The sequence below is a fragment of the Semicossyphus pulcher genome, unplaced genomic scaffold (genome assembly GCF_022749685.1).
Source record: "Semicossyphus pulcher isolate SPU_LCO1_2020_fin unplaced genomic scaffold, fSemPul1.0.p SCAF_20, whole genome shotgun sequence".
Taxonomy (NCBI): Eukaryota; Metazoa; Chordata; class Actinopteri; order Labriformes; family Labridae; genus Semicossyphus; species Semicossyphus pulcher.
The window spans coordinates 6,482,324-6,494,493 of NW_027211694.1; the positions used below are offsets into that span (position 1 = coordinate 6,482,324).

The 12,170-nt window shown below is 41.5% G+C and overlaps 2 protein-coding genes across 4 annotated transcripts in view; one reads left to right on the forward strand and one right to left on the reverse strand.

The window, feature by feature from the left end:
* Window positions 1-65: 65 nt before the first annotated feature.
* On the reverse strand, window positions 66-2,225 carry ndufb2 (NADH:ubiquinone oxidoreductase subunit B2). The gene is made up of 4 exons (XM_069671189.1): window positions 1,793-2,225; window positions 1,448-1,592; window positions 589-664; window positions 66-171 (listed from the first exon to the last, which is right to left on the reverse strand). Exons 1-3 carry the CDS (start codon window positions 1,876-1,878, stop codon window positions 590-592), a joined length of 306 nt encoding a protein of 101 aa, XP_069527290.1. The 5' UTR covers window positions 1,879-2,225; the 3' UTR covers window positions 66-171; window position 589.
* Window positions 2,226-5,141: 2,916 nt separating this feature from the next.
* kmt2e (lysine (K)-specific methyltransferase 2E) overlaps window positions 5,142-12,170 on the forward strand; it is a 29,463-nt gene continuing 22,434 nt past the window's right edge. For all 3 annotated transcript variants that reach the window (XM_069670944.1, XM_069670945.1, XM_069670946.1), the window contains exon 1: window positions 5,142-5,467. The gene's annotated coding sequence lies outside the window, so the exon portion shown is untranslated. The remainder of the gene's footprint in view (window positions 5,468-12,170) is intronic.

The following is a 12,170-nucleotide window of genomic DNA, read 5'->3' on the forward strand; positions in this document are numbered from 1 at the left end:
ATTACAGCTTCCCGTTCTAATGCATAATTATACCACACTGCTGTTTCACATAAAAAGACAAATGCTTACATATTTAGATAATTTTATTAGTCTATGTACAACAACGACTTTCAGAACATCCTGAAGAATTCCACAAAGACTTGCCCAGCAACACGATTCCCTCATGGTGATCTACAAACAAAAAAGGGGATAACGTTCACTAACATAAATTCAACATATGCTATCAGTTAGCAGTTTATTAGAATCACCCATCTAAAACTAATGCACAGTTTCTCATTTAATACTCTTGCAGTAATACTAACAACATCTTCGAAAGGGGTTATAATTTTTTATAAAAACGACAAACATTCCCACAAAATGGTGCATTTAAAGACTTGCCATGTTAACGTGTATTATAGCTTTAGACTTACCGTACTCTACCTTTCTGAATTTAAAAGACTCATTAAGAGGGAGAGCAGGTTTCCAATTCTGTACTGACTTTTCGACAGTGTACTAACCTTTCTCGACATTTGGATTACATCTTGTGTTAGCAAAAATTGCTGCACTCATTGGCAGTTTAATTAGTGTAAATTTATAAAAAAAAATCACCTTATTCCTCGTCAACTGCTGGGATTCCCAACTCCTCATCTGTCCATTCAGAAGCGTCAGGCCAGGGGAAGTGACCCTACAGAAGAGCAAAAGGTTTAATTTAAAATGTCCTTTTTAAAGCCAACATACTGTAGATAAACACAAGCAGTAAAACTGCACACAAAATATATCTAAACAACCTGTTTTAGTCTGCTCTTTTGGGGGCTTTAGTCAGGTTTTCTCTATTACAAAGCTGCCCCACTGTTAATTAAAGAAGGTAACAGTCTACAAGCCTGACTATACAGTACATCATTCACAGAATCCTTTTGCTGTTTTAGACCGAATCTCTACAGATCTTCTAAAAAACGGAGGTTGAGTTACACTTACAATTATTTAAGGGTTTAAATTTAACAAAAATCGATTTAATTTGATAGTTTTCTTTACAGGATACGCACTTATACACCAATGTAATGTTTTGTGTTTTATCATAAAAATAATCAACCAAAACACCAAAGAAAAACAAATTGAATTAATATTTTCAGTCAGAATCATTAGTCAGACAGTAAATCACATATTCCTTACTAACCCTATAGTATATAAACGGGTAATAATTACCACATGTAGCTACAGAAGTATCTTTAATTTGTATTTTCAATTGTGTTTTTGCAGCGTCCTAGTCTATTTTAGCTACTGGAATTGATAACTCAGTTTTGCTGTAACTATAAGCATAAATTCCTACATCTATATCCCAGTTTTGTCTCATTTCCCATTACAACATCCCAGGATCCAATTTTACACACCAGTCTCTTCTAAACGTTTTCTTTCACACTTCAACCCCATCACAATTAAATATGGACAGTTGTACAATATGTTTACTTACCAAGACTGCGTCAGGGTCGTGCCAACAGTGCCACAGGATCCAAAACCACATGGCACCGCTGATGAGCTCGGACTCAAATATTTGTTTCTTCGTTACCTCAGGATATTGCCTGTACTGAGGCTCAATATGCGGTCCACCGCCGGCCCTTAAATATACAAATACAATAATTAACTAAACTATATTTAATCAATACAAGACAATGGGCATTTCAATGTGGATATTACATTAAATAATATTTCTGAGTTTTGACACTAAATTGCTTGTAATGTACGGTTGTGTTAGAAAGTCATTGCTAAAAGTAGCTAACGTGATAGCTAACATGCTAGCGGGTTTGACAATACTCACTTTCTGGTCGTTATTCTTTGCGGACCGCGTCTAATGAGCCGAGTTCCTGTCCGAAGGACTCCCAGAGCCCTTCCAAAAGAAGACATGGTTGTCTTGGCAAACAACAGTCTTCTTTTGGGCTAATATGTTCAGATTTATTCAGATACTGCTCTGCTCGACGAGAAGTCACCTTCTCCTCTTGTCAATAAACGACTTCCTAACAACGACAACTGTCATTGGACGGAGAGTGCCGTCGTTTTCTTTACGTCCGTTTTAAATGGCTGAATGAAAAATACAGCGTCCCCTTGTGTTCTGTAGGAGACCTGACTTTTTCGTGAGTTCGGCTCTTTGGGTCAGCTTTATATTGGTTGATAATCTTTGTATAATTTATATGCTTTTTAAAAAAACGTGAAAATGATTAAGATAGCATAATGTTGTAAAGAGAAATGGTGCCTTAATTGTATTGTATTAACCTTCTTCCTCTCCATTCTTTGACTCCTTAGTTGTTTTAATTTTCAAATAAAACATTACTATTGGGCTATTTTGAAATTAAAGGAACAACAAATCACACAGAATTATCAAGTTATCTCATCTTCATTTTTCGAAAATCAAACCGTTAAAATGACACCACTTCAAAGGTAGCATAACACTGAATTGCAGGGACGCATAGAAAATCACAACATTAATAAATGTGACTTAAAAGATAGATATAAACTATATTATTCAAACAAAAATGTTCATAAATAACCTAATGAAAGTTGTTTTCTCAGAATTACGAACGGTAAAACTGTCAGAAAGGGCAATAACTTGTCACCTAAGTTAATCCTCGTTTTAACCGCTAGATGGGGTCAAAAGCTAAACATAACTCGCAAGGGTGAACTCGCCTGGTGGATGTACTGTTTTTGATTTGCATCCTTCACGAGTTGAACAGTTTAAGTGTGTAAAAGGTGGCATTGAAAATTAAGGTGCTTATGTAACTGGGATATACACAGATCACCAAATCACTCAATTGGTGGAAATTTTAAAAGGCTTTTCTTTGGATGGTTCACGGCACATTTTCATGACAAATATGTGGTTTGTTGGGAACTAGAACACAGAAAACCACAAACAAATGTAAAACCACATACACACGGGTCACGGCTAGGTTTGATGTCGTGGTTGTATATTAAAGAAGAACGTCAACGTCTCAGGATATGAAAACAGGAAATAATAACAGTGGCGAGAACGCGCACGGCGCCGCCGCCCATGAGTGCTCGAGCCGTGCACTGGAAGAAAAGAATCCTTGACGCCATCTTGTTTCCAATTCACAACGACAACCAGCTTCGTTTGACGAAAGGAAGGCACTTTTCCCCCGCCCCGCTCAAAAGCTTGATTCTTCACTTCATGGAGAAAAGACATATTGTCGTGTCGCCCTCCGTAGCTTTATCCCATCGGGAAGCCTCTTCACTGTATTAAATGCACACAATGAAGTTGTTACCTAATGGCGCCTGGTCACAGTTGCTCTCCGGTTGCGCCCCTCTCCCCTCACAGCTCAGAGCCCGCCCACAAAATACTAGCTGCATGATGTCATCACAAACCAACCGTTTCTCAAAAATAACCCATTTTCATCACTTTCTTTTGGACAATTATTGATATCAAACCAAAACTGCGTCATTATCTTAACATTCAAGAGCTCAGAACAAAAACGCGATGGGCACAACGGTCTTAAATGTTCCGAAAAATCGACATAACCGTTTAGACGCAGTTTCCTCCACAGCCGTTCACGAACATTTCCGTTAAAAAGCAGGTGAGGGCGGCTCGATCTGCCCAACTTTTACCTCCGTCCTCCCTCAAGTTTATTTCAAACAACCTGGCTGCCCGTACGCCAGCATTTACAGCGGTCCTGTACAAATGCGCATGCGCGAGGGGATGCGGTTTAGGGTGGGGGAGGGTCAATAGATGGAAACGATGAGAACATCCTCTCTCAATATATGATGTCAAAGGGATTTCTACAGGAAGATTTCTAGGGGAGATGAAAGTAACCAATTTAACACAACAATAAAACTGTCAGAAAAAATGATTTGATTATTAATTCTTCAGTGGTAAAACATGTCTGACACCCATTGATGCTGTTGTAAAATTCTACAAAAGGGTTGTAAATTGTATGTAACTACTAGGTGATGATTAAAGGGCAAACAAATACACATTCTATACATTCTCCATTAAATCAAATGATGTTAAACAGTAAAATAAATGTGGTTACACCCAGTTAATTTAATATCTCTTTAAACCTAAAAGATGCGAGTGAATTGAGTCCGTTTACCCCCCTACCCCACCCAGCCTTTATTCTGATATTTACACTTTGCATAAAGTGAATTTGTTGACCTTCAGATAAAGGAGCATGCAGGCCTGAATGTGTGTGATTTATGACAAGTTCAATAATGTTGTATCCCTCTGAATACCTTCTGTAAGATGTGTTGTCTTTGTCCGTGATTTATTCTTATTGGTCACTATTTCATAGGCTACCTCTTCCTGACATCAGTTCAGTATACAAAACGCTGCTCTTGTGTAAGGGGTTACATAACAGCTTAGTTGCCTCCTACTGGGTTGTGTAGTGGATTTAGGTGCTCCTTTTCAGCCATGCCAGTGGTAAATTAAAGGATATTAGTCTAAAACACATTTTGTTTTAATACGCAGTTAATACACAATCTGCACTGGCCGACACAGCCAACCTTTTATGGATGGCCAAACTTTAAAAAAAATCACAGATATATTTTCTAAATCCAAAACACTGAGATTAAATGTAAAATGAACTGGCTATGTTGTTGCGTGTGGAGGCAAAATTCACTTTTCAAGGCTTTGATTGTATCATACCCCTTTCACCCTGAGAGGAAGGAGAGGAAGCAGGACGGGAAATAACAATTAGTATTAACAAAACCTCCTGATAAAAAAGCTACAGCTGACTTAACTTTCGCATGAAGATCATAAGATAGCACAGCCACTAATGTTAAGAGAACAAATTAGTGCTGCAAGATGTGTTTGATATGTTAAAATGACCCCCCAAAAAAGCATTATTAAACCATCTGTATATTTTAGATCTTCAGGCAGTTAAACATCTTGTATTGAACACACTGGGGTCCGTTCTTTCCGTTGCTTAATGTCCATTACGAGCATAGTCTAACGAGTGCAGCACGAGTTAAATCCAGATCGTTGACGACAGAAATAGCAGAGACCAGAGGAATCACAGTCGTGAACGCGCGTGGAGCACGGTCGCGGCGCCCCTGTGAAATCGGGAGTGAAGCCCCGCAGTATGTGGAGGCGGGGCTCGGGTTTAGTGATGGGGAGGGAGGGGGGCTCGTGGGGGAGGCGGAGTCTCGGCAGTCCTGGCAGGGCCGCCATTTTTGCAAAGGGAAAAGAGACTGGTTTGAGGGGATCTAATTTCTAAAAGTCGCCGTTGACTAGGGCACAGTTTTAACGGTTTCGTATTTAATTGAAGTCAAATTTAGGCCACCGCAAAGAAAAAGACTTCAAGTAATTTTCACAGGAAAGGACTCTTTAGAGGACACGTTTCAATACAAACATTTAAAGCTTTGCTAGGGATCCGCAGTGTGTGGACAGAAGTATTGTTTTGGTTGTGGAAGCTGTGTGGTAAGCGACGGGGGTCTTACCCAGGTCCCCTTATTCGCTATTCAGATCCTCCAGAGTGGACATAAAACGGTAAGTAAACTAAATTAATTGTGGTAGTTGTGGGCTGAGCACAAACCCGACCTGGAAGGCTATTGTTGGCTTTAGTTAGCTGGCTAGGCACATCATGCTTATGCTGGCTAACGTAGTTGTAGTATCAGCTGAGGTTAGCTTGCTAACTAGCTCATCGACATCGTTAGTTCAGGGTGTATATATGTTAAGGCATTTTTCGTTTGTATTTACCTTAATCAAGTCTTGAAAACCGCTAACTAGATGACGTAAGTTTCCAATGTAAGTGTCAAGTTGGCGAGCGTAACGCAAAGAGACCACTTGCTAGCTAGCGCATGCTACTAGCTCAAATTAGCTTGACTCAGATAGAACAGGGCTCTGACTTTTCGTTGATCTTGTGGCCAAAAACGAGACGTCATACAAAGTTATCTTGTAAATATTATGTACACGTCGTGTGTTAAAGCAGTTTTAACGCAAAATGCACATTAACATAATGGGCAACGTGATACTAAAGCGCTGCAATTAGATTAATGCTTGTCCGATGGTCTAACGCATACAACAACAGTGAAGATTGCCAGCATTGAACTTGTCCTTAAAACAAGCCATAATAATATCCTTCGCATGTTGACTCAGTAGAACTAGAGCTAGAGGGGGACTCACTCGATGTTTAGTTTGACACAGTGACACTGCGGGCCATATTGCGCACGGTTTCATCCGTTATAGTATAAATAATGTGACCTCCTAATATAACGCTACCCGCTCTATTTCAAAGCTGTTAATTTACTTTACATAAGCTACGGTCCTTGCAACTGCAGCTGTCAGCAATCGCGCCAGTTCCCTTTTGGACATCTTCTGTTTGAAACACTGTATCCGCCTGCACGAAAACAGTAGATGAAGCATTAGTTACAAACTTGAATTTGTCGTGGTGGCCCCCATCCTGCTCACTCAGAGCACGGGACATTATTTCCGTTCAGCGAAATATCATACAATGCCGCTGTTCAAAGACAGAGAACAATGAGCTTTTGCAAGCATGTACACAGATATATAGAGATGTTTAGTCTGTTATGTCCTCGCAAAACCAAAGCAGGACCAGCTGTTAAAATATCTTAAATGTCTGGCTACATTGCGCAGTAATCTCATAGGCTACTGGGCTTTTATAGAATCGTAGCGAAACCAGGATCTATTTAAGATTAGGTCAAATATCGAACTAGGAACAGACTGATATTTTGCTGTATTCTGACTTAAAAGTACATTTCGCGATCACTTAATTTAGATTCAGGGTGTAATGGGTTCAAATGCAGCAAGCGTGGGGGAGGGGATGTTCCATTTCCAGTCATACAATTTGTAACTCCATCTCTATCCCTGGCCATGCTGAACTAAACTGTCGCACTTGGTTGTTTTACCCTACCTAAAACAAATCACCGTATGACTGTACAATCGGCTTTGGTTTTTGCTTCGAACAGTTATCTCAGCGCTGATATAGTCTCTCTTTCCTGTTTGTGACGAGCCAAGTATTAATCCACTTCTTTCGTGTCGGTGCTAGCTTGCTTTGCTAACTTTAACCCCACTACGCATTATGCTGTTAGCAGCCGTTGATAACCGTTAGCTTGGAACGTTACTTTCAACGTGTTTTTGCCTATATTAACGGCTACAGTTTAACGTATATTCCAGGTATCATTGTGTTTAATGTTAATTCGTTCGCTTTTTGCTCAACGGTTAAAAAAGTCAAATTTAAGGCGGCTCGTGCGTCGAATGTCTCACTATTTCGAGTGCTGCTACAGTTCCAGAGGCCACAATTGCTAGCCGATTAGCTTACTGGCTTTGCTTTCGACGAATTCACAAAAAAACCCTAATCGTAACAACACAGAGACTGTACCGACAGGGTGATACTTAAGGTAGAGTGTATGAAAGAGGCGATTGAATGCTTTCTTGGGGATTTTCCTCCCATGGCGAGGCTCCCCTGGCCACACGGTTGTCTCGCCGTCCTGAGAAAAGCGCTATGAAAATGGCGACAGCACCAGGGTGTTGTGGTAACATAATAGCAACGTTGTACCCTCCACACCCCTATCGGCAGGACTGACTGCAGCGCCGACATACTCACTGGGAAGCAACTGCACAACACATGATTTTTATTTTAGTGGATGTCAGGCATAATAATAACGTCAAACAATCTAGATTATGCCTCGGTAATAACTGCGCTGTTTGGCGGCTCGTATTAATAGTCACTGAGGCTGTTGTGCCTATTCCCATAACGAATAGCATAGTACCCCTGTAACATGCGTCACGGCTTATGCTATTGCTTGTGTTTCGTGTTGTAATGTTTGATGTGGGGACACGAGATTTATTGTCAGAAAAATTAGACATGCTTATTTACAAATACAAAGAGCTCGCTGATATACAATAATAGGTTCATAAAGGTACACAAACACCGCTTCTTATCAATGTATGCAGGTTTGCTCCTTTGCTACATATCATCTCCCTGAGACTACCTTTACTAAGTTTGCATTTCCTATTTTCAGTTTATCTCACCTGTTTGTGAAAGAAATGCAGTTAGTATTTTTTAAACACCTAGGCATGTATGTTGGTTAGTTATGAGGGGTCATAATTAGTATTTCTGTTGCTTAAGAAGGATGTTTTGTTGCTCGGAGTGAAAAATCAATTGAATATACAATTTGCTTTAACTTAAGACTCACAAAAATATTAGATAAACCAGCTTTTGCAGTTTTATTGAACACCATAAAGTACTAGGGGTATCCCAGCCAACAGTTTCATGTGATATTTTCCAAGGTAATATTATAGCCTGCGGTTTACAGCTTATACTTCAATTGCATCATTATAAAAGAAACAGCCTGAATAAAGACACAGTTTTCTTACACATGGCCACAATACAATCCCATATAATATGATGTTTATACTGTACGGAGGCTTTTTGTTATTACTACCATATAATTGTATTTCTTCTTTTCGTCTAATAAATAAAGGGAAACAAATCAAAGCTCGTTTCCAGGAGAGGGTTTTGAAGCCTCTCAAAAATTACTGTGTGATGGTGTGGCACAGCTGTCCCATTCTCTATGCCACCCTGTGGGACAAACTTTGGCACACTCAGCTCAAATATGTTTATGAATATAGTCAAGTAGCATTTTGTTTTTATCTTTCCCTCCTGATAATTCTAATTTTGTAAAGTAAAAATTCAAAGCTGGCCTTTTAACCCCTGGAACCATACAAAAAGATCTGTTTCAGCTCGCTGTATCGTTTTTCATATAACAAACATCTTTATGCACTTGAATATTCTGTGTAGCTTTAGTCCACTGAGGGCCAGTATAATTAAGTTCAGCTGCCTTTGGTTATAGCAGTAAATGGCAAAGGGTCTTCTCTTCTGTGGAGGGTTTATATATACAGGAGGAGTGAGAGTGCTTAATCACTCTCTGCTTCATAATGCACAAAATCCCCAGCCATCTTGTTCTTCTTTGTAAATGAGCAGAGGCCCCTGTCCTGGCTAATACTCCTTTTATCTCCCTCTCTTTCCACATGATAATTGAGATGAAAGTGTTAAATACCTGAGTGGCTGTGTTTGTGCCTGGTTGCCTTGTGCAGTAAAGTGTGTGTTTGCTAGCAGTGTTGACAGAGACGTTGACTTGAGGTGAGCTGCCACTACCCCTCTGCCATAGGGACGGAGTACTCTCTCTGGCAGGCGGCAGGGAGTCAAAGCAGTGTCAGATGACACACCTTTCCTCTCACCCTTACCCCTAGACAGATTCTTAGACACACATATGATCTAATAGCCTCAAGCGGAGCACTAAACTCTTTCATTTTTCACCATGCTCGGCATAGAGAGACTATAAAGAACTGAAGCAGGTGCACCTGATGTCTATCAGTGTATTTGAAGGCCACAGCTACATCAGCTCTCTCTTTGACACTCTTCCCATACGTGAAAGACCTCCTCTTGTTATTGTGCATCCTCCATGTCTCCAGACAATAAACCTGAATCCCTGAAACAGTAGCACCTCTATGCAGGTGATGTACACACCTCACCATGTGGGGCTAAGCTGCAGCACAGTCTCCTGTGATCTCACTTGTGTGGAACCCAGACCCTGAGAGACCCAGAGACAAAGCCGCCAGGCTCGGAGGCCCAACATGGTCACATGGTACCCCAGCTGGGAGGAGAAGCCAGGGCTCAGGTGACCTGTTTTTGTGCTGCTAGCTGGGCCGTAACAGATCCCTCTTTAAACTAGCAAGCTGCCTCCCCGACAGGTGGCTTTATAGTTGAAGCAGCCCAGCTATACCTCCCTTACCTCCTTCCTGTTGCCGTGCCTGTGTTACAATAGCATTCATGGGTAGCAGGATGGGGTTGGATAAAGCGGGGATGTGCCATCAATGTTGGTGATGTAACGGCACTGCGGTCCAGGCGCGAAATTGATCCTCGAACGCTGCTGTAATGGGACCTGAGTGGCTCTTACTGTTATTTTGCCCTATGGATGCCGTGCAGCCCCGCACCATGCACATGTGTGGCTCACATTTTTAGTTAACTGCTCATTGCATTCCACAAATGCTGTAATTAGCTGCCAGCTGCATGTGCGCCTGCTTGTCAATCACTGATACACACACAGATAATGCAGCTTGATGGGGATTAATTTGTTTGCTGTGACGTAGGCTTGTCTAATGTACAAGTGTTTAAAGTAATTCACCCCTTGACCACACAGGGCCTGGCTGTGATACTCTAAAAGCAGGAGCAAGAGGGAGATGGAGATATTGTGCCCGGGGGGTTCTTTTGAACAGACATTACTCAGACTACAGGAGGGCTGCCCCAGCTTTGCTGCCAGATTCCTGTTCCTACTGATTTTAACTCACTCGCTCCCTGGCTGATTGAACTGAGCCCAGAGGATATTGTTTTATTTTTGCCCTGGGGATGCTGCATTAGGACTATATGACTCACTTCTTCTCCCATCAAACTGTTTTCTAACAGCAGAGATAAATGTGTGGCAGGTACTAGTCTTGTCATGATGTAGTTTGGAGTGTTAAACAGACCTCCTGAATCTACTTGTACTGTTGCTTCATTAGTCTTCTCTGCTGGGCCTTCTCCGAAGAGATGTTTGATAACACATTTCCTTTCCTGTAAGGCTGATGGAGAGTGCTGATCCAATACCAGTGCAATGCTGAAAAAAATAACACCTGCATAGTACTCACTGCATTGATGTGTTATGAATGCTTTTATTGTTGTATGGCCTGGCTCAGGGTAAACCCTTTGCAACAGAGAATGAGCGCCATAGAACTTTCCTTAATAATCTAGTTTGACAACAGTTGTAACAAAAAAGAACAAATAATAATATACATGTGCAAATATGATTCTTTTATATATGCATCTCTCTCTTTAGCATTAAAGAAACAGTTTTTTTTAACCTGAAAACCGCTTTATTCAGTGTTTTTACAGGTTTTACTCACTGGGACTGCTTTGTTAGGACAGGAGAAGGTTATTCGGCTCTCTCTAAAGCCTCTTGAAAGATGAACAAACAAAGCAAATAGAAACATGCTAAGCTAACGTAAGCAGCAGCTTGGCTCGCAGCCCTTCTGGCTGACTGTGAAACATGAATTGCTGACATATGCTAGGTCTGACTTATTCTATACTCTCTGCAAGCGCTTCAGTTTTTGTTTACTATCGTGTCATGAGAAATGACCCGAGTTCAGTTTTCAGCCGTAATAGTTGCTGTTTGGGCTAGTGTTTTGGAGTATAGCCTAACTGATGTCTGATTCTTCTCAAAGGCTAATTATTCATGGTGTCAGGTTAGTGTATTGACTGGCATTGAATGCTTTGGTATCAATACCAAAACAACTCTACTTTTATTGTTTACTAGTTGCTATGGCATGACTACTGCAACACTGCTGTCTCCTTATCATCTGACTCCTAAGTGGAAGGATCTTTAAAGGCTGCCAAGGTATTGGCGTCCACTCTCAGCAGCCCAGTTCCTATTGTGCCCTCAGAAGTTGCTTCCCTGTGCGCTCGCATCCATATCCCCTGCTGTATTGATGTATGACTTCACCTTCAGTGCTGGAGCGCAGAGCGAGCGCTGTGGGCACCCTGATTTATAAAGGACAGGGCAGATGCAATGTGTCCCACTGTGGGTACAATGAATAAAGAGGGCCAGGCCTACATTCCATGTGGGTCATGCTTCCTGTATTTGTATGAGTTTGTTTTAGTTTATGAGCTGAGTCATTGCAGCCAGCTACAAGGATGGTGTGAAGTCACATCAGCTTGGCAGGAAGGCTGTGGGATTCAGTCGGAATCCCTCATTTCCCTCTCGCTCCTCCTACTTATCGAAAAAGCATAATCTGCTGAGACTTGGCTGCGAAAAACAAGAATGAAAACACTTCCACACAGAGCAGTGGTAATAAACTGAGGAGAGAGGAAAGCTGTTGTCTGTAGCGGCATGGTTTTGAGTGTAATATGGTGTGGGTTTTCCCTCAGCGACTTGAGCGCCGTTCCGTCTTAAAAGGAGAGTTATTCCCCAACACAATGACGTGACTGTGTCCCCTCGCTGAGGGAGGGAAGGAGGAGAAAGGAGAGACTGGGCTACGCTATGCGCTCCACTCTGCCACCCAGAGTCCACCCAGGTCTTTGCTGTGTAGCGTCACTGTCAGACAGACCCCGTGTACACCTCCCCCACCCCGCTGCCCTCTGAAACGGAGGGGGCTGTGGATGATTTCTAAAGCTCCCTACAGCGCGAGGAAATCT

Coding starts and splice junctions, on each gene's coding strand:
- ndufb2 (XM_069671189.1), bottom strand. CDS start 1,878: ATGTCTTCTTTTGGAAGGGCTCTGGGAGTCCTTCGGACAGGAACTCGG. Junction 1,593..1,792: donor CAAAGAATAACGACCAGAAA/GTGAGTATTGTC, acceptor TGTATATTTAAG/GGCCGGCGGTGGACCGCATA. Junction 665..1,447: donor ACGACCCTGACGCAGTCTTG/GTAAGTAAACAT, acceptor GCTCTTCTGTAG/GGTCACTTCCCCTGGCCTGA.